This window comes from Sphaerodactylus townsendi, linkage group LG16 (genome assembly GCF_021028975.2).
Source record: "Sphaerodactylus townsendi isolate TG3544 linkage group LG16, MPM_Stown_v2.3, whole genome shotgun sequence".
Taxonomy (NCBI): Eukaryota; Metazoa; Chordata; class Lepidosauria; order Squamata; family Sphaerodactylidae; genus Sphaerodactylus; species Sphaerodactylus townsendi.
In genome coordinates this window covers 14,883,350-14,902,761 of record NC_059440.1, presented here as the reverse complement: position 1 = coordinate 14,902,761, position 19,412 = coordinate 14,883,350, and the positions used below count along the sequence as shown (strand labels likewise).

At 50.0% G+C, this 19,412-nt stretch overlaps 1 protein-coding gene across 5 annotated transcripts in view; it reads right to left on the bottom strand.

Annotated features, from left to right (window-relative positions):
* COL26A1 (collagen type XXVI alpha 1 chain) overlaps positions 1–19,412 on the bottom strand; it is a 129,561-nt gene that overhangs the window by 98,303 nt on the left and 11,846 nt on the right. For 3 of the 5 annotated variants that reach the window (XR_007246333.1, XR_007246331.1, XR_007246332.1), the window contains exons 2-3: positions 7,970–8,092; positions 2,687–2,790 (exon numbers count right to left, since the gene is read on the bottom strand). Coding sequence is in view for 1 of the 5 variants with exons in the window: in XM_048519208.1 (XP_048375165.1) it covers positions 2,687–2,784; positions 7,970–8,092 (221 nt within the window). In the remaining 4 variants the exon portion in view is untranslated. The remainder of the gene's footprint in view (positions 1–2,686; positions 2,791–7,969; positions 8,093–19,412) is intronic. The other 2 variants (XR_007246334.1, XM_048519208.1) reach the window with 1 other exon arrangement.

Below are 19,412 nucleotides of genomic sequence, written 5' to 3'. Positions count from 1 at the left end.
CCCCCCCCCACCCCCCCCCCCCCCCACCCCCCCCCCCCCCCACCCCCCCCCCCCCCCACCCCCCCCCCCCCCCACCCCCCCCCCCCCCCACCCCCCCCCCCCCCCACCCCCCCCCCCCCCCACCCCCCCCCCCCCCCACCCCCCCCCCCCCCCACCCCCCCCCCCCCCCACCCCCCCCCCCCCCCACCCCCCCCCCCCCCCACCCCCCCCCCCCCCCACCCCCCCCCCCCCCCACCCCCCCCCCCCCCCACCCCCCCCCCCCCCCACCCCCCCCCCCCCCCACCCCCCCCCCCCCCCACCCCCCCCCCCCCCCACCCCCCCCCCCCCCCACCCCCCCCCCCCCCCACCCCCCCCCCCCCCCACCCCCCCCCCCCCCCACCCCCCCCCCCCCCCACCCCCCCCCCCCCCCACCCCCCCCCCCCCCCACCCCCCCCCCCCCCCACCCCCCCCCCCCCCCACCCCCCCCCCCCCCCACCCCCCCCCCCCCCCACCCCCCCCCCCCCCCACCCCCCCCCCCCCCCACCCCCCCCCCCCCCCACCCCCCCCCCCCCCCACCCCCCCCCCCCCCCACCCCCCCCCCCCCCCACCCCCCCCCCCCCCCACCCCCCCCCCCCCCCACCCCCCCCCCCCCCCACCCCCCCCCCCCCCCACCCCCCCCCCCCCCCACCCCCCCCCCCCCCCACCCCCCCCCCCCCCCACCCCCCCCCCCCCCCACCCCCCCCCCCCCCCACCCCCCCCCCCCCCCACCCCCCCCCCCCCCCACCCCCCCCCCCCCCCACCCCCCCCCCCCCCCACCCCCCCCCCCCCCCACCCCCCCCCCCCCCCACCCCCCCCCCCCCCCACCCCCCCCCCCCCCCACCCCCCCCCCCCCCCACCCCCCCCCCCCCCCACCCCCCCCCCCCCCCACCCCCCCCCCCCCCCACCCCCCCCCCCCCCCACCCCCCCCCCCCCCCACCCCCCCCCCCCCCCACCCCCCCCCCCCCCCACCCCCCCCCCCCCCCACCCCCCCCCCCCCCCACCCCCCCCCCCCCCCACCCCCCCCCCCCCCCACCCCCCCCCCCCCCCACCCCCCCCCCCCCCCACCCCCCCCCCCCCCCACCCCCCCCCCCCCCCACCCCCCCCCCCCCCCACCCCCCCCCCCCCCCACCCCCCCCCCCCCCCACCCCCCCCCCCCCCCACCCCCCCCCCCCCCCACCCCCCCCCCCCCCCACCCCCCCCCCCCCCCACCCCCCCCCCCCCCCACCCCCCCCCCCCCCCACCCCCCCCCCCCCCCACCCCCCCCCCCCCCCACCCCCCCCCCCCCCCACCCCCCCCCCCCCCCACCCCCCCCCCCCCCCACCCCCCCCCCCCCCCACCCCCCCCCCCCCCCACCCCCCCCCCCCCCCACCCCCCCCCCCCCCCACCCCCCCCCCCCCCCACCCCCCCCCCCCCCCACCCCCCCCCCCCCCCACCCCCCCCCCCCCCCACCCCCCCCCCCCCCCACCCCCCCCCCCCCCCACCCCCCCCCCCCCCCACCCCCCCCCCCCCCCACCCCCCCCCCCCCCCACCCCCCCCCCCCCCCACCCCCCCCCCCCCCCACCCCCCCCCCCCCCCACCCCCCCCCCCCCCCACCCCCCCCCCCCCCCACCCCCCCCCCCCCCCACCCCCCCCCCCCCCCACCCCCCCCCCCCCCCACCCCCAGGCTGATGGGAATTGTAGTCCATAACATCTGGAGTGCCAAAGGTTCGCCACCATGGCTCTAGGGATTTTCTCAGTATCTAGATTCTTTGCCATTATGACTGGGAAAATGGCAAGACCATCACAGAGGATGAGATATGACATCCTGAGAAACTCCTTCCTCCCAAGGCATCACCCCAAAAATATTCCAGCATTTGCCAGTGCAGGGTTGGGAGCCCTAATCCAGCGCATTATGATGGACCCAGATCTGCATACTAAAACCTGCTTTTAAGGATAAGTGCCTTCAAAATGCCTCACCAGCAAGCACGAAGATGGCAATACCAGCAGAAAGGGACTGGTTTTACACATCTGTCACATGCTATCAAATACAGGAACATGAAGGCCAACATTTGAAAGCTGCAAGGGAAGGACGGGAAATTGATGATCATGTTAGTTCAAAGAAAACATACCTCGTTGGATGGGAACAGCCTGTCCATGCATCCCTACTTTCCTTTCTTTTCCAGGTTTGGGACCAGGTGTTGATAACTTAAGCCATGGAGTTTTCATGGCCCGTTTCCCCTTGAAACTCAACCCCGCTCCACACATACAACCCATAAGCATATAATTATATTCATAAGAGTCTACAGCCATCAATGACACCACAAATAACGTTTCAGTTCCACTGCCACAAGAGGCTCTCCATTTTATGAAAAAACTGGAGCACAGAGTCCGTGTTACAACCTTACAAGATGTGTATCTGACAAGGAACACAGGGGTACATTTTACAGGCAGGCAGACAGGATTCCAGATAGGTTAGCAACTGAGCCCAACCATCGACGAATTCTGAAGCTTAAGTATCTAGGCCCAATGTTGGGTCCAACTGCAAACCCTAAATGAAATGGTAGAAGAAGGTGTATGAACAGGCAGTCCACTCTGAAAAACAGACACTGTTCATTCTAAGCCAGTATAGCTGAACAGTCCATGAAGTCCCGGCAGCCCTGGGCATGCAGGTGAGTTCCAAGGGACCTACCTTCTTCGCAGCTGCTTCCAGTGAAGCCAGGACAGCAGCGCCATTCGAGGGCAGTCACCGTTCTGTAGGAGATCTTATATGTAGGTCTGATGAGGGTCCTGTAACTAACACAAGCAACACATCAGGTGGACCCAACTTAACCGGCTCTGCAATGCAGAGGCATAGCAAGGGGGAAGCGCCCACTGCACTGGTGCGTCCTCCACCCCCATCCCGCCCTGGAACACCCTCATCCCACCCTGGAACACCACGCCACGCCCCCAGAATGCTCTCACCACACCCACACGGGGCGTGTGCCCAGTGCGTCATGCATCCCCCCTGTCCCCTTGGAGCTACGCCTCTGCTGCAGTGTTAAAAGTTACGCCTTTGTTCCTCTTTCAGTTGGTTTGGGGGGGTTTTCAGGCAAAAAATTTTCTCCCCTTTTCCAATTTAACCAGATACAAAAACTGTGGGATTTATTATATATATGCAAGCCTTTAGTGGAATAAATTTTAACAATATTTCAGTACAATGATAGTATAAACCATATATAAACAGATGAATAAAGTAAAATAAAGCATTCGTAATTTCAGGCAGGAAAATTGCTACTGTCTCACAAAATGTTAAATCAGTACTATTCAACCAGCAAGGTATCCTGTAATAGTCTGGCAACTGAAAGCAGTTTGCCAAAATTGAGTCCTTATATTTGGACCTGATCTTTTCGTGTCTAGGGCATTCAAACAAAAAGTGCACAAGCGTTTCCACACTACCATTATTACGAGGGCAACATCTTTTGGGATTTAAATATGGATATGGTCTCACGACAAAGCCAATCCCAGCAAGACCCAACAGACACAGACCCATATTGTGGAAGGAGATCGCTAGCTGATAGCTTTCTCTAGAAGGAAAAAAATGAATGGCTAAACCAAATATACAGACATGCTATGAGAATAATGGGGAAGGTTATCAATTGGGCCATTATGTCATGTAATTTTGGTTTGCTTTTCTTATTGTAGTATTCTTTTTGTTTAAAAAAATAAATTTTAAAACGAGATTTTGAAGAACACTGTATACACTGTACCGAGCACTGCATACAGTGTATACAGAGTATGCAAAGAATCGCCGCATGGGGTTGTGAAGCATTGAAGCATCAATTCAACACAGAACTAAAAAAATGTGTGTGTGTGGGGGGGTCACATAATGGCAGCTGTGACTCATTTCCAGAGGGTAAATGCGGGCAAAAGAGGTGGATTGAAAATGTTTTACAAAGGTTTTAGGAGATTTGTGCGGAAAGGGCCATGCACAGTCTTCTATTTCATAGAATCATTGAATCATAAAATTGGAAGAGATACCAAGGGCCATCCAACCCCCTGCAATGCAAAAACACACAATCAAAGCACTCCTGACAGATGGCCATCCAGCCTCTCTTTAAAAACCTTCAAAGAAGGAGACTCCACCACTCTCTGAGGCAGTGAATTCCACTATTGAACAGCCCTTACTGTCAGGAAGTTTTTCCTGATGTTTAGGTGGAATCTCTTTTCCTTCACCTTGAACCCATTACTGCTGGTCCTAGTCTCTGGAGCAGCAGAAAACAAGCTTGCTCCCTCACCAACACGACGTTTCATGATGTAGAAGTATGTATATATGTATTTTTTAAAGCGCTTCTGATGTGCATCTTTTTAAATGCATGACAAAAAAATAATCTACACTTTGCCCTGAAGTTTCATTTAATAAAACAAAGACTTTCAAGAGCAGAAGCAGGTCAAGGTGTCAAGAAAATAATTGTGGAGACCAAGTTTGGATCGAGTCAAGTCAAGGAAAACTGGAGAAAGGGGGTGCTGTGTGACCGCACAGGAAGTATCTCCTTCCTGCATGTTTAAGATATTTTCCCTGCAATGTTTAGAATTTTTGCAAAAGAAGCCATTTGCACACAGAACCATATTTCAGATTGGGATCAAAGTGGCTTCCATTCTGCACGATAAGAAGACTGCTGCTGTTTATCTTCCTCTTGCATCTGGTTTGTTTCGCCAGCCAAACACTGCACAGATTCCTCCAGGAGACCTCCGATTCCATTTATGGAGAAGGAGAGCAAGAAATTAGGAGCAGTGGTTTCCCTCCATTCCCTAATTACATTGATATCCAACTCACTGCTGAACCCGATGGCCTTGTACAAGAGGGGGGGGGGGCATTCACTCAGGCACTAACCCCACAAAGTTCTGCTTATCTTTAGCCAGCATTATGTGTCTCTAGACCAGCAGTGAGAGCCAGCATGGTGTAGTGAGCCCTTTCTCCACAGTACAAACAAAATGTCTTGAGAATGTTAAAATAAGAGTTTTGGGGAGGAACTCTGCACAGCTTTTTCCCCAAGATGTCTTCAGCACATTTTATTTCTGCTCAACCTGTCATATTTAGAAAATGTGAAACTAGCTTTTTTTTTATTATTCAAGGCCCTTTCTACACAGCACTGGGAGAGCGGGTTGCAAGCAGGATGAAGCAACCCGCTCTCCCTACTGTCCCGTTCACATACCTCTGTGCAGGCAGCAACTGGAGCCCGCGAAACAATGTGGGCTGCCGTCGTGCCTTCACACTGAGGTGCGTCTTGTTTTAATAAACTCACCTCCCATACTGCGTAGTTGCGCAGGGAGGACCTCTAAAAACTGGGAAGCGATTGCTTCCAGGGGCAGCTGTTTGCTCAGCAATCAGCTGCAATCCACATTACAACTAAAGAATCACAGATAGTGTGATTCTTGAAAAACTCGGGTTGGGGGGGAACGCGGAGCGGACTTGTATTAGGAGCGGGATCCCGTGGTTAGCCCAAGTTTATTGGTCCATGCAGAAAGGGCCCAAGACGGGGCCAAGATGTTTCCCCTTGCCTATGCAGAACAAGGAAACATTTTATTTTTTCTGCCCAACTTCTTACAGCTCTTATTTTCATTTCGCAGTTCACGCTCGGCATTTTCTCCCACTGGTGATTTTCCTTCTGCCTGCCATTTGGTGAAGGTTTCCCTCAGAGGTTTCCTCTGCTTGACGCTCATCCACCCACCACTTCTGTGTAAAAAGTACACGAGTAAAGTTTGTTTTGACTGCCGATTCGGCACACATGCCATTTTTCATTTGTTTGTTTGTTTGTTTGTTCGTTCGTTTGTTCATTTTGAGGTGTCTTTGAAGCTATAATGACACAATATGAGAATCTGCAATATGTGCATATTTCAAGTCGTCATAGCTTCCAAGACACCACCTTAAAACAAAACAAAAAAAGGGAAAACAGCATGTGCTTCGAATCGGCAGACAAAACAAACATTATTCATGTATTGTCAGACACAGTGTGAAACAGACTTTCCTCTGTGATACACCTCTGAAGATGCCAGCCACAGATGCAGGCGAAATGTTAGGAACAAGATCCACCAGACCATGGCCACACAGCTTGGAAAACCCACCAGAACCAATTATTCATGTACCGTATCTACTCGTGTATAAGTTGACCCGAATATAAGTCGAGGCACCTAATTTTACCACAAAAAACTGGGAAAACTTATTGACTCGAGTATAAGTCTAGGGTGGGAAATGCAGCAGCTACTGGTAAATTTCAAAAATAAAAATAGTTACGGTCGGGCGCTATTTGGGGGTCTCTGCCACTGACCCCCCATCTCACCAATCCCAAGGTCTCTGCCACCGACCACTCCATCCCGCAGCTTGTCCAGCTAACCCAGGTCAACTGGCTCTCACCCATCGAGAGGCAGGGGCCGGCCGCTGCCAAGAAGGCGGCAGAGGCTGAGAAAGGGGCTGAAAGGGGGAAGGCAGAGGAGAAGGCAGAGGAGAGCGAAGCAGAGAAGGAGGCTGAGAAAGCGGCTGAAAGGGGGAAGGCATAGAAGAAGGCAGGAGAGAGCGAAGACAGGAGAGGGGGAATGCCACACAAGAATTAAGTGGGACCCTCACTCACGTATAAGTCGGGGGGCTTTTTTCAGCACAAAAAATGTGCTGAAAAAGTAGACTTATACGTGAGTATATAAGGTACTTTTTACATGGAAATGGCAGGCAGATGAGCTGCAAACAGAGGAAACAGAGAAATAGCTCTCAGTATAAAAACAGCAGTGGGAAGTAGCCTTCAGTCACCACTTAGACACTCAATAAAGACATCTGAGCTGGTCGGCTCCCAGTCGATGTCTGACCCCGTAGTGTCTTCGCAGGCTCAACAAATGATTGGTGCTCACTGAGCCTCCCACAATCAATCCTTTCAAAGTTCCTTTCACAATATTTCCATTAGCACAGCGTTCAGTCTCAGAGTATTTCCACCGCTTGAATGTCCTTGGGTGGAAAGCCACTGAGACTGAACGCTGTCCTAATGGAAATGTTGTGCAAAGAGCCCATTACCTAGGAGCTGACTGGCTCAAATGTCTTTATTGAGTGTTTGAGTGGTGACTGAAGGCTAAGGAGCAGCAGTGGCGTAGGAGGTTAAGAGCTCGTGTATCTAATCTGGAGGAACCGGGTTTGATTCCCCGCTCTGCCGCCTGAGCTGTGGAGGCTTATCTGGGGGATTCAGATTAGCCTGTGCACTCCCACACACGCCAGCTGGGTGACTTTGGGCTAGTCACAGCTTCTCGGAGCTCTCTCAGCCCCACCTACCTCACAGGGTGTTTGTTGTGAGGGGGGAAGGGCAAGGAGATTGTCAGCCCCTTTGAGTCTCCTACAGGAGAGAAAGGGGGGATATAAATCCAAACTCTTCTTCTTCTTCTAAGTCCCACGGCAGTATTTATACTGAGAGCTATTTCACTTCCGCATTTGTCCCATCAAAGTCAGTATTGCCCGCTCTGACTGGCAGCGGTTCTCGGGGTCTCAGACGGGACGTCTTTCTCGTCAACTCCTTCTTGATCCTTTTAACTTTAGATCCTGAATGTTGGACCTAGGATTTTCCGGGTGCAAAGCGGGCCCTCTAACCCCTGAGTCACAACCCCTCCCTAGCTATGAGAAGGGACTAAAAAGCTAACCATGTTAATTTCCTCGATTCAGCTCCTTCTAAAAAAAACAACAACAACTAAATAATGATTTGACACACCGATGTCCGAACACACACTGTGAAATCCTTAATCCGTCCTCCCTGCCGGTAGCTTGAGGAGAGAATTGCGAGAAAGATGGATCAGGAACTCTGCCAAATGCCAGGGAGTGCTTTCAATTGGCCACATTCAGAAACGTTTCCCCGGTCCCCTGGAGAGCCACGATATAGATTCCTCTCTTCGGTCTAACCCCAGGAGAGAGCCGCCTGTTGCCCAGCTGGATTGAGCCGGGCTAAATGGCCACGCAGGCTTTTACCTCACTAAGTTGGCGCACGGTCCCGGCCACCGGCAGCTTTGATAAACCCTCTGGATCACCGTCTCCGAGCCGTTCTGCACCTGGCAGGAAACTGTCCGGGTGACTGTGTAGTGACACCAGTGCCTGCGGAGGGGAAGAGAAAAGCAAGGGTCAGCAAAGGCTAAAACTGTCGTGGCAAAGGTAGACAAACACAGAAACTCACAAACCGGCACCAAAAAAAAGATATAAATGCATACAAACATTACAAATCAACAGTCCTGACTGTGAGTTTAAGAGGATATTTTGAAGCCTGGACACTCATTAGCGCAAACTTTGTTAAACATAGCAAATGGCCTTATACTGAATCCCACGATTGATCCATTTAAAGTTCAACATTCTCTGCTCTGATTGACAGCAGCTCTCCTACTGCCCAAGATCCATCATGTCCGGAGTTTGATTCTGAGATTGTCTGCTTATGCTTACCACTGGACTACGGCCCCTCTCTTTGTCAAGTCATGTATTTTCCTCCATTTTACGACTTAAAAAAAAACCCCTCTTTTCTCCCTAGTAGGGACTCACAATAACCCTGTGCAGTAAGTTACGCTGAGAGGAAATGACTGCCTTGAAGTCACTCAGCAGGCCTTCATGGCTGAGCAGTGCGTAGTGCCAACAGGGCAGAGTGGGGCGCAATGCCCCGGGTGGAGCCGCAGCGAAGGCATGGCCAGGTCATGGAGGGGGTGTTCCGGGGCGGGGCGGCCACCGCCGCAGAAGGGGTGCATGGAGCGCACGCGCACTGGGCAGAGTTTCCCCTTGCTCCACCTCTGTGGCTGAGTAGGGATTTGAATCTTCTTTTAAATTTTATTTTATCAGATTCTTATACAGCTCCTCCCCTCTTAGGCTCAGGGCGGTTTCCAACATGATATACATAATCACACAACAATTATAAAAGTCTACTATATGATAAAATCTTTTAAAACTGTATATACGTCTGTTAAAACAAGATGGCGGAGCTTCCTCTTTAATGAGCCTCTAAATAGAAGGGGCAGACAAAACAACCCTGTTGTCTCATAACAGGGGGTGGTTGGGGGGGCAGGCAGAAAGGGGGAGGCCCAAAGGGGGAGATAACTGTTGCTGCCTCAACCATATGCCTGGTGGAGCAGTTCTGGCCCCTTCCGCACATGCAGAATAATGTATTTTCAATTCACGTTCACAATTTGCAAGTGGATTTTGATATTCCCCACAAAGTGCACTGAAAATGAATTGAAAGTGCATTATTCTGCATTATTCTGCATGTGCGGAAGGGGCCTCTGTCTTGCAGGAACTGCATGAAATCCCACAGGTCTCACTAGACATAACATTCCCCCAGGATGGTGTCCCACATTCTAGTCAAACCACTACTCCATACTGCAGCTTTGTATTTTCCCTAAGAATATCAAATATTGTTCCTATTTGGAAAATAGCAAAGCCTAGTCCAGTGGTGGCGAACCTTTGGCACTCCAGATGTTATGGACTACAATTCCCATCAGCCCCTGCCAGCGTGGCCAATTGGGGCTGATGGGAATTGTAGTCCATAATATCTGGAGTGCCAAAGGTTCGCCACCACGGGCCTAGTCCAACCAACAGAAGGCGGGAGACCCCTTGTAGCCGCTCAGTCTAAATCAGGTGCCCATACAACTGTCACTGGGCTTGAAACTCAGCTGAGAAGATCTATTCACAGATCTCCCATCCCCTTCCAACCTTGACAATTAAACGTAACTCTATCCTTGAAATACATGCAAGCTGAATTCGGGGGTTGGGGTCAAAGTAGCTGTCATTTTCCAGCCAGGAAACCTTGAGAAAGTAAAATGAGGTGGGAAATAGGCTAAGCAGGACTAAATTCTATAAAACAGATTTAAAACTCGGGGGAGCGGGGAAGCAGCCTTGTTTACATTACCCTATGCAGTTAAACCCAGCATTCCAAGATCAAGGATTTCCTAGCAATAAAACATTATTAAAGGCTTTCCCGTTTCTGTCGGATGCGCCCTCTAATCTTTATGGGAGTGACAGGGGCTTGGACCACATGGAGCTGTAATTTTAAAAGCAGGAATGGAATGGGGAGGGGGGGGGACAGTCTTTGAAGTCAATGGCGGGGAGGCGCAGAACAAAGGGCACATCACACAAGGAAGAGCAGCCCAAACAGAGACTGCCAGGAAGGAGGAGGAGTTGGCGCATCAGATGCCATGTTTTCTGATTGCCCTTGTCAATAGCGGACAGGCCCTATATTCCAATAAATCACAGCCTCTATGGGCTCGGCAGCGCGTTGTGATTTGTTGTGTTTCTTTTGGATCCATGATACTCAATCAGTAGCTCAGGAATCACATGTGGCTCTTGGATGGGCAATCTGGGCTCTTCTGAGTACCGTTCCAGAGGCGTAGCAAGGGGGAAAGCGCCCAGTGCACCCAGTCCTCCGTCCCCGCCCACCACCAGGCCCCCAGAACACCCTCACTCCACCCCCACAGGGGTGTGCGCCCGGTGCGTTGTGCCCCCCCTTGGATCTCCCACCCCAACCCCACCTGCCTCAGACTCCACCCCCAAAATCTCCAGGAATTTCCCAACCTGGAGCTGGCAACCCTAAATGCCAGGGTCCACCCATTGAAGCTGCCATTTTCTGCAGGAGAAATTATCTCTGTAGTCTAGAACCATAGATCTGCAATAGACCACAAGGGCCATCGAGTCCAACCCCCTGCCATGCAATCAAAGCAGTCCTCACAGATGGGCATCCAGCCTCTGTTTAAGAACCTCCAAAGAAGGAAACTCCACCACTCTCCTTGGAAACGCCAAGGCAGCATATTCAACTGTGGAACGGCCCTGACTCTCAAAAAGTGCTTCCTAATGTTTAAGAACATACATAAGAATATAAGAACAAGCCAGCTGGATCAGACCAGAGTCCATCTAGTCCAGCTCTCTGCTACTCGCAGTGGCCCACCAGGTGCCTTTAGGAGCTCACATGCAGGATGTGAACGCAATGGCCTTCTGCGGCTGTTGCTCCCGATCACCTGGTCTGTTAAGGCATTTGCAATCTGAGATCAAGGAGGGTCAAGATTGGTAGCCATAAATCGACTTCTCCTCCATCAATCTGTCCAAGCCCCTTTTAAAGCTATCCAGGTTAGTGGCCATCACCACCTCCTGTGGCAGCATATTCCAAACACCAATCACACGTTGCGTGAAGAAGTGTTTCCTTTTATTAGTCCTAATTCTTCCCCCCAGCATTTTCAATGAATGCCCCCTGGTTCTAGTATTGTGAGAAAGAGAGAAGATTTTCTCTCTGTCGACATTTTCTACCCCATGCATAATTTTATAGACTTCAATCATATCCCCCCTCAGACCTCTCCTCTTTAGGTGGAATCTCTTTTCTTGCAGTTTGAATCCATTATTCCATGTCCCAGTCTCCAGAGCAGCAAATCACAAGATTGCTCCCTCTTCAACATGATATCCCTTATTTAAACATGGCTATCATGTCACCCCTTGACCGTCTCTTCTCCTGATTAAACATACCCAGCTCCCTAAATTTCTCCTCATAGAGCATGGATTCCAGATCAGGTATAATTCTGGGAAGGCTTGAAAGTCGGCGTTTGTACAGCACGCTGTTGAGGGTTTTCTGGGCTGCAGAGCCCTTTGTACAGCACTTCTTAATGGAATGCAAAAAGAGAAAGCAAAAAAGAGTTCCTCAGATGTATAATTTTCCTTACCGGTTCTTCAGTTATATATCAATATTTGCAGATTGTGAAACATTTTCCATTTTAACAAGCTCTGAATTCACTCCAACACATCAGAGTAAGACAAACAAGGGAGGGGGGAAAGATTCCTCCAAAGCTTTTTTTAACACTGCTTAATTGAGTTTCAGACAATTGTTTAAGCACAGGGTATAAACAGAGGGGGTACAGTTTGTAAAGGAAAGTCTTGGTTCTGTCAAACAACAACCCGCTTTCTTGTAATTCCCTCTAGAGACATCATCGAATTCTGTCGTGTCACTATTTTTCTTCTTTACAATAGCGCATCATCATCATCATCATCATCATCAAGAAGAAGAAGAAGAAGAAGAAGAAGAAGAAGAAGAAGAAGAAGAAGAAGAAGAAGAAGAAGAAGAAGAAGAAGAAGAAGAAGAAGAAGAAGAAGAAGAAGAAGAAGAAGACGACGACGACGACGACGACGACGACGACGACGACGACGACTGAGGTCGTCCCAGTGGTAATCGGCACGCTGGGCGCCATCCCAAAAACACTAGGGAAGCACTTGAAACATCTTCAAATTGACAAAATTAACATTGGTCAAATTCAGAAGGCAGCCCTGCTGGGATCTGCACGAATACTACGCCGATACATTACAAATTCCTAGGCCTCTGGGCCAGGCTCAAATTGTAATGAAGGCCAACAACCAGCTAAAGATCTCGCAGCTGTGAAATCTACAATAATAATAAAGTAGGTGGATTGCATCATTCAGGAAAGCAAAGCTACGGGGCTGCCCACAGACGAGGCTGAAGTTCTTTTATTCTGCAGGGACTTCTCAGGTAAGCTGAAAAATATGTTCTAATAAATTCTCTAAGACACCCACCCACGAAAAAACAGCCTGATGAAGGCTGAGGAAGCTCTGTGAGGGCATATGGAGGAGAGGAGGAGGAGGAGAGGAAAATCCATGATTAAATGATGGGACTCACTGCAACATGATGTAATGACTAGTAGGAAGCACTGGATCCAAAAGGAGGTAGACTGTCCTGTTCAAGCCATGGATTAAAAAATCCAGCAGAGGAGAGATTTGGGTCAGGTGGTAATTTATCCTTTATCTGATGAACACATAGGGTTGCCAGGTCTCCCCCCACCCAGCTGCCAGTGGGGGATGGGGGTGAGTAGGGTTGCCAGATCCAGGTGGGGAAACTACTGGAGATTTGGGATGGAGCCTGGGGAGGATAGAGACCTCAATAGGGTACAATGCCATACAGTCTGCCCTCCAAAGCATCCATTTTCTCCAAGACAACTGGTGTAGTGGTTAAGAGCAGGTGGATTCTAATCTGGAGAACTGGGTTTGATTCCCCACTATTCCACCTGAGTGGCAGAGACTTATCTGGTGAACCAGATGCGTTACCACACTCCTACATTCCTGCTGGGTGACCTTGGGCTAGTCACAGTTCTTTGGAACTCTCTCAGCCCCACCTACCTCACCAGGTGTCTGTTGTGGGGAGAGGAAGGGAAAGGTGCTTGTAAGCCATCTTGAGTCACCTTAGAGAGAAAGCGAAGTATAAATCCAAACTACTACTACTACTACTTCTCCTTCTCCTTCTTCTTCTGTAATCTGGAGATGAGCTGTAATTCTGGGAGATTCCCAAGTCCCACCTGGAGGCAGGTGTCTGTATGAACCCATGAAGCTGCCCTGAATCAGACCACAGCTCTATCCATTTCAGTCTTGATCTTCTCCATCTGGTAGAGCACCTCTGGGGTTTAAGGTGGAGCTTTCCCCCATCACTTGCTACCTGATCCTTTCAACTGGGGATATTGGGGACAGAACCTGGGGCCTTCGGCATGCCAGGCATATGTTCTGCCACTGAGCTATGGCTCCTGCCTCCACCCATTCCATCTGGCAGTGCCACAAGAGCCTTCCGCTTTTTCTAAAAGCAAACTTGATGACTGAGTGGCAATTCAATAAAGCAGCAAAATGAGGCTACCTTCAATCAAGGCGCATGATTCCCAAGAGGTGCAGGAAAATGCTATTTTTTTTAATTAGTTGGAATCCTGTCCCCTTCCACCCATTGGATTATGCAACACTAGGGGAATGAAATTATCTGTTTCCAGATTAAGAAGTCTAGGCAGAGTCTCTGGCCATTTATGCATTTGTGGTCTGCTTTCACCTTGAGCATACATTCTCTTTGGGTTGGATACTAAGGCCCTTCTGCACATGCAGAATAAGGCACTTTCAATCCACTTTCACAATTGTTTGCAAGTGGCTTCTGCTATTCTGCACAGTAAAATCCAGCTGCAAAGTGCATTGAAAGTGGACTGAAAGTACACTATTCTGCATGTGTGAAAAAGGTCTATATTACCCGCATGTTTTCCCCTCTTCTGCACACACAAAATTATCAGACCAGAGAATCCCCCCAATCTTTGAAAGCTCTCAAAGTGTGCCTTTTTCTCTCCCTTCACAGGGAAACTGAAGGAGATTTGTACACGTTAGGCTTTCTTGGGGTTTTCTTGCCTTCTCCCACCGATGCCCCAGCAGTTCCTTCGGTCACCATTTCAGAAGGATTCGAAGACAGTGGTGAGAGTCAACAGCTTTGCACCACTTCGGCAGAACCGGTTGTTAAAATGGTGCTTGTAAACAACAAGTTGTTATTGAGGTGCTGTGTGGATGCCATCCACAGATGCAGGCGAAACGTCAGGAGAGAATGCTGCTAGAACACGGCCATACAGCCCAGAAACCACACAGCACCCCAGTGATTCCGGCCATGAAAGCCTTCGACAATACACTGAACAAGTTGTTAAATTATTTGAACCCCACCACTGTTCGAAGGGCTTTCTTCTTCTTCTTTTTTGACACTGAAGGTCAATTGCTGCAGCAAAAGCTCCAGTGAAATTGACATGAAATTGACATAACATTGGTCTAGCAAAACAACACTAGACCAAAAAATAATAATAAGGTGGCAGGTGACCTCCTCAAATGGTGTTTGCACAGAAATAACAGGGAATTAGCAGGCAGGCAAATGATGGAGCGGCTCATTTACAAACCTCTATTACAGTCCCTCTATTCTCCCTTTTTTAAAAAAACCCACTTCAAAAGCGCCAAACTCTTAATTTCTTTCCTCGCAGAAATCCTTATTGGTACAAGAGCCCATGAAGAGGACATAAAGCATTTCGAAAAAGTAACCGTGCGGTTTCCACAAATCGTTGCTCTCTCTCTCTCTCTCTCTGTTTTCTGAAGGATGACAATCGCAGAAGGTAGATGGTTTATCTTGGGGGCAAGCCAGCTCAATGGGAATTTCATCCCAGGGTTTTGTACTCTCCCCCCCCCCCAAAGGAAATAAACACCAAGACAAATGGGGCATAGCACTGAGCCATCAGTCAAAGAGGCTGAACTTGGCAGCGACAGAAAGGAAGGAAGGGGAGGTAGAAGGCAGTGCACGACGAAGGCATTTTCCCCGGGAAATGTTACTGGTTCCCAAAGGATGATTCTGACCAGCACCTGCCTCATGCATGTGGTGGTTCAGAGGTAGAACACATGCTTGGCATGTTGACTGTTCCCAGGCAATTGGTTCATTCCAGAGAGCCAGCATAGTGTAGTGGTTAAGAGCAGGTGGATTCTAATCTGGAGAACCGGGTTTGATTCCCCACTCCTCCATCTGAGTGGCAGAATCTGGTGAACCAGATGTGTTTCTCCTACATTCCTGCTGGGTGACCTTGGGCTAGTCACAGTTATTCAGAACTCTCTCAGCCCCACCTCACAAGGTGTCTGTTGTGGGGAGAGGAAGGGAAAGGAGCTTGTAAGCCACCTTGTGTCTCCTTACAGGAGAGAAAGGTGGGGTACAAATCCAAACTCTCCTTCTATCATGGATGGTGGTCATGTAAAAAGATACATGATTTCTGAATCCCGGCGGAGAAGAAATGAAGAAGATTCTTAAACTTAACATAGCTTGAAAACCAGAATTATTTCTACTGAATGGAATAGAGAATAAGTATAAGTGACTAATTTAGAGGTATAAGAAATATGAAGTACTACCTTAGAGAGCCAGCATGGTGTAGTGGTTAAGAGCAGGTGCACCCTAATCTGGACAACCAGGTTTGATTCCCTGCTCTGCCACTTGAGCAGTGGAGGCTTATCTGGAGAACCAGATTAGCCTGTGCACTCCAACACACGCCAGCTGGGTGACCTTGGGCTAGTCACAGTTTTTTGGAGCTCTCTCAGCCCCACCTACCTCACAGGGTGTTTGTTGTGAGGGGGGAAGGGAAAGGAGATTGTCAGCCCCTTTGAGTCTCCTTACAGTAAGGTGACCAGATTTTTACTCATGTAACGCGGCTGCAGGAGCACACTGCCTTTTGTGGCGCTCCCCAGTCAGGAAACAGGGAAGCGCCCCAGAAGGCAGTGCGGCAGCGCAGGAGGCGCACGCGGCCGCAGGAGCGCATTGCCTAATCGGGACAATTTTAAAACCCCGCGGGACGCGGGACACATTGCGGAAAAGTGTGAGTGTCCCGCCCAAAGCGGGACGGCTGGTCACCTTACCTTACAGGAGAGAAAGAGGGGATATAAATCCAAACTCTTCTTCTTTGGGGGCAATTTAAAATCAGGGCAGTAAACAAGCTCTGTGCCCCAAGAAGCCCCAAGCACTGAGAAGTAATCCCCTTTCTATCTTTACAGACCCGCCTGCTCATTGACATAGCCCACCCTCAGTTCCATCACGCTCCGGCCTGATGTGATGTCAAGAGCAGGCTTAGAGACATTGATTTTCCTGCTCTGCGGGGCTGCAATTACTTCTCTGGGCCGTGTTTCGCCTCAAAATTCATTATCTGCGAAGACAACTGCGTTGAATTATCCAGCTGTTTGCATAAGGATAAAGGTCTCTGTGTTGGACTTAACACAGATCAGTTTAGGGCATGGATAAAGGTAGACGTGTTTTGCTTTGGGGAGAGCCTTTTCCCCCCTCCCAATTCTCCTCGTAGTACTTCATTCCAGAGAGATCCCCTTTCTCCTTGAGATGGGAGAGGAATTTCAATAAAAACTCAAGAGGTCACTGACTTAGTGGGAAAGGGGCTGATCTCATTCAATAAAAACAATGTGAACTTTTGCTTTTTTGCAAAAAAAAATGGGGAGAGGAAATTGGGTCACTGGAGTCAGCTACAAAATGCATGCCGGATAGTAGGATTGGTCCCTGCTGTAAGCCCTCTTTTCTTTTGGCCCTTTGCCTCCAGGTCTGCTAAACACGTCCCTTCCTTGAATATAGGGCTGCTTGGCATGCAAATAGCTCTGACAGCAACATGGAGGTTGGCGAAATCTCATTTTTTAAAACGATGATGTCTCCCTAGGGCTCCTTCTGCACATGCAGAATAATGCACTTTCAATCCACTGTCAATGCACTTTGCAACTGGGTTTTACTGTGCGGAATAGCAAGATCCACTTGTGAAAAAGGCAAGCTCTATGCTAGGGATAATTAGGAAAGGAATTGAGAATAAAACTGCAAAGATCGTCATGCCCTTATATAAAGCCGTGGTGCGACCGCACTTGGAGTACTGTGTTCAGTTCTGGTCGCCGCATCTCAAAAAGGATATTGAAGAGATAGAAAAAGTGCAGAGAAGGGCAATGAGGATGATTGAAGGATTGGAGCACCTTCCTTATGAGGAGAGGCTGCAGCGTTTGGGACTCTTTAGTTTGGAGAGGAGACGGCTGAGGGGGGATATGATCGAAGTCTATAAAATTATGCATGGGGTAGAAAATGATGACAGTGAGAAATTTTTCTCTCTTTCTCACAATACTAGAACCAGGGGGCATTCATTGAAAATGCTGGGGGGAAGAATTAGGACTAATAAAAGGAAACACTTCTTCAGGCAACGTGTGATTGGTGTTTGGAATATGCTGCCACAGGAGGTGGTGATGGCCACTAACCTGGATAGCTTTAAAAGGGGCTTAGACAGATTTATGGAGGAGAAGTCAATTTATGGCTACCAATCTTGATCCTCTTTGATCTGAGATTGCAAATGCCTTAACAGTCCAGGTGATCGGGATCAACAGCCACAGAAGGCCATTGCTTTCACATCCTGCATGTGAGCTCCCAAAGGCACCTGGTGGGCCACTGCGAGTAGCAGAGCTGGACTAGATGGACTCTGGTCTGATCCAGCTGGCTTGTTTTTATGTTCTTATGTTCTTAAAGTGGATTGAAAGTGCATCATCCTGCAGGTGCGGAAGGGGTCTAAGCAATCCCGTCCCCAACATTTCTTAGCCTTCTGGAATTCCTCTCTGAACAACATATTTATTTTAGGTCTCTGACCACAGCAAATACAATCAAATAATTCACAAAACTCCCAAAACGTCGTTAGATAAAGAAATGAAATCCCCAGTATCTCACAATACTAGTAAAACCAGCAAACAGCAAAAGGCATTTCAGATGATTTGAAAGATTTCCTGACACTTACAAAAAAAAGTAATATATCATAGAAATTTCTAATGAAAGCCTTTTGCATGATTTCCACAAGTTTTCCCAATATTACACGCAGTCCATCCAAATTTCCCGTTTCTCCCCAGAAAATAAGCAATTATCAGACTAATAATAGCTTCCCTTATATTGTTATACATTTCCACTCAAAACAGTGTATGCTCCAGTATCTCAGCACTTCCATCACTACATGAGAACATACTTTTTAAGGGGAGAGCTTCTGTATCTGACAAAAGAGGGGAATTGAAAACGTTTTACAAACGTTTTAGGAGATTTGTGCGGAAAGGGCCTCTGTTTTCATCTGTGAAATGATGAAGAGTATTTCCTTGGCACATTTAATCCTTCCTCCAAAGGAGCGCTGGGAAATTATATGGTTCACCCTGCCTCCGTTTGATCATCAGAACAACCCTAAGAGGTCAGCTGGGTTGAAAGAATGACTGCTTCAAGGCTTAATTGCTGAGTGAGGATTCACACACTGGCTTCTCTCCACCCTCCATCCAAGTCTCTAAGCAATCCACCACACTTCTTTCTGGCCTGCCAGCAAGCCAAAGGCAGGGAAACAGTTCGTGCAGAGGAAACAAATCCTTTAATATTTTTTGTAAGCCCTATGCTTCATTGTAGGGAATATTTCCAATTCTTTTTTGAAAAGTCCCCATGCATGCATTAAAGCAAAAGTCCCCAATGTACAGATGCAAATCTTGCATCAGTGAAGATCAGGGCCTTTTTAGTAGCTGCTCCATTTCGGTGGAACACTCCTCAGGAGGTGTGTTTGACTAAGGGAGTTGTCTCTTTTAGGGAACAAACGGACAAACGTTCGTGTCCTCACCTGGTGTTTTTGAGCTCTTTTTATGGACTTCCATTTTATGGAAGCAGACAGTTAATACTGTTTGTTTTGAAAGAGATTTGCAATTTAAAAACAATGCTGATTGCAAGCAGTGGTAAGACAGCCGGCATGTAAAATAAACAAAACAGGGGAAAGCAGTAGACAAAGTTCCTCAATGCTTATTACTGAATGGCTCCAATCTGCATCGGACTACTGTATTTGAATTATTTATTCCTTGTCACTGATTTTTTAAGCATAGATTTATTATAGCAGGAAGCCAGAATAGCTTTTTTTTCAATAAAACATATTTTTAGAAGAGAATTTTTAAAAGAAAAATTCTAAACACAGCATCAGCAATACCATGAACTTGTGAACTAGACTCAGAGGGAGGAAAGCCAGTGTTTGAACATCGTTTATGTGGTTTACACAAACCAGGCCTTCTTCCTTCCATTTACAGAGATAAGCTGCTCTTACTT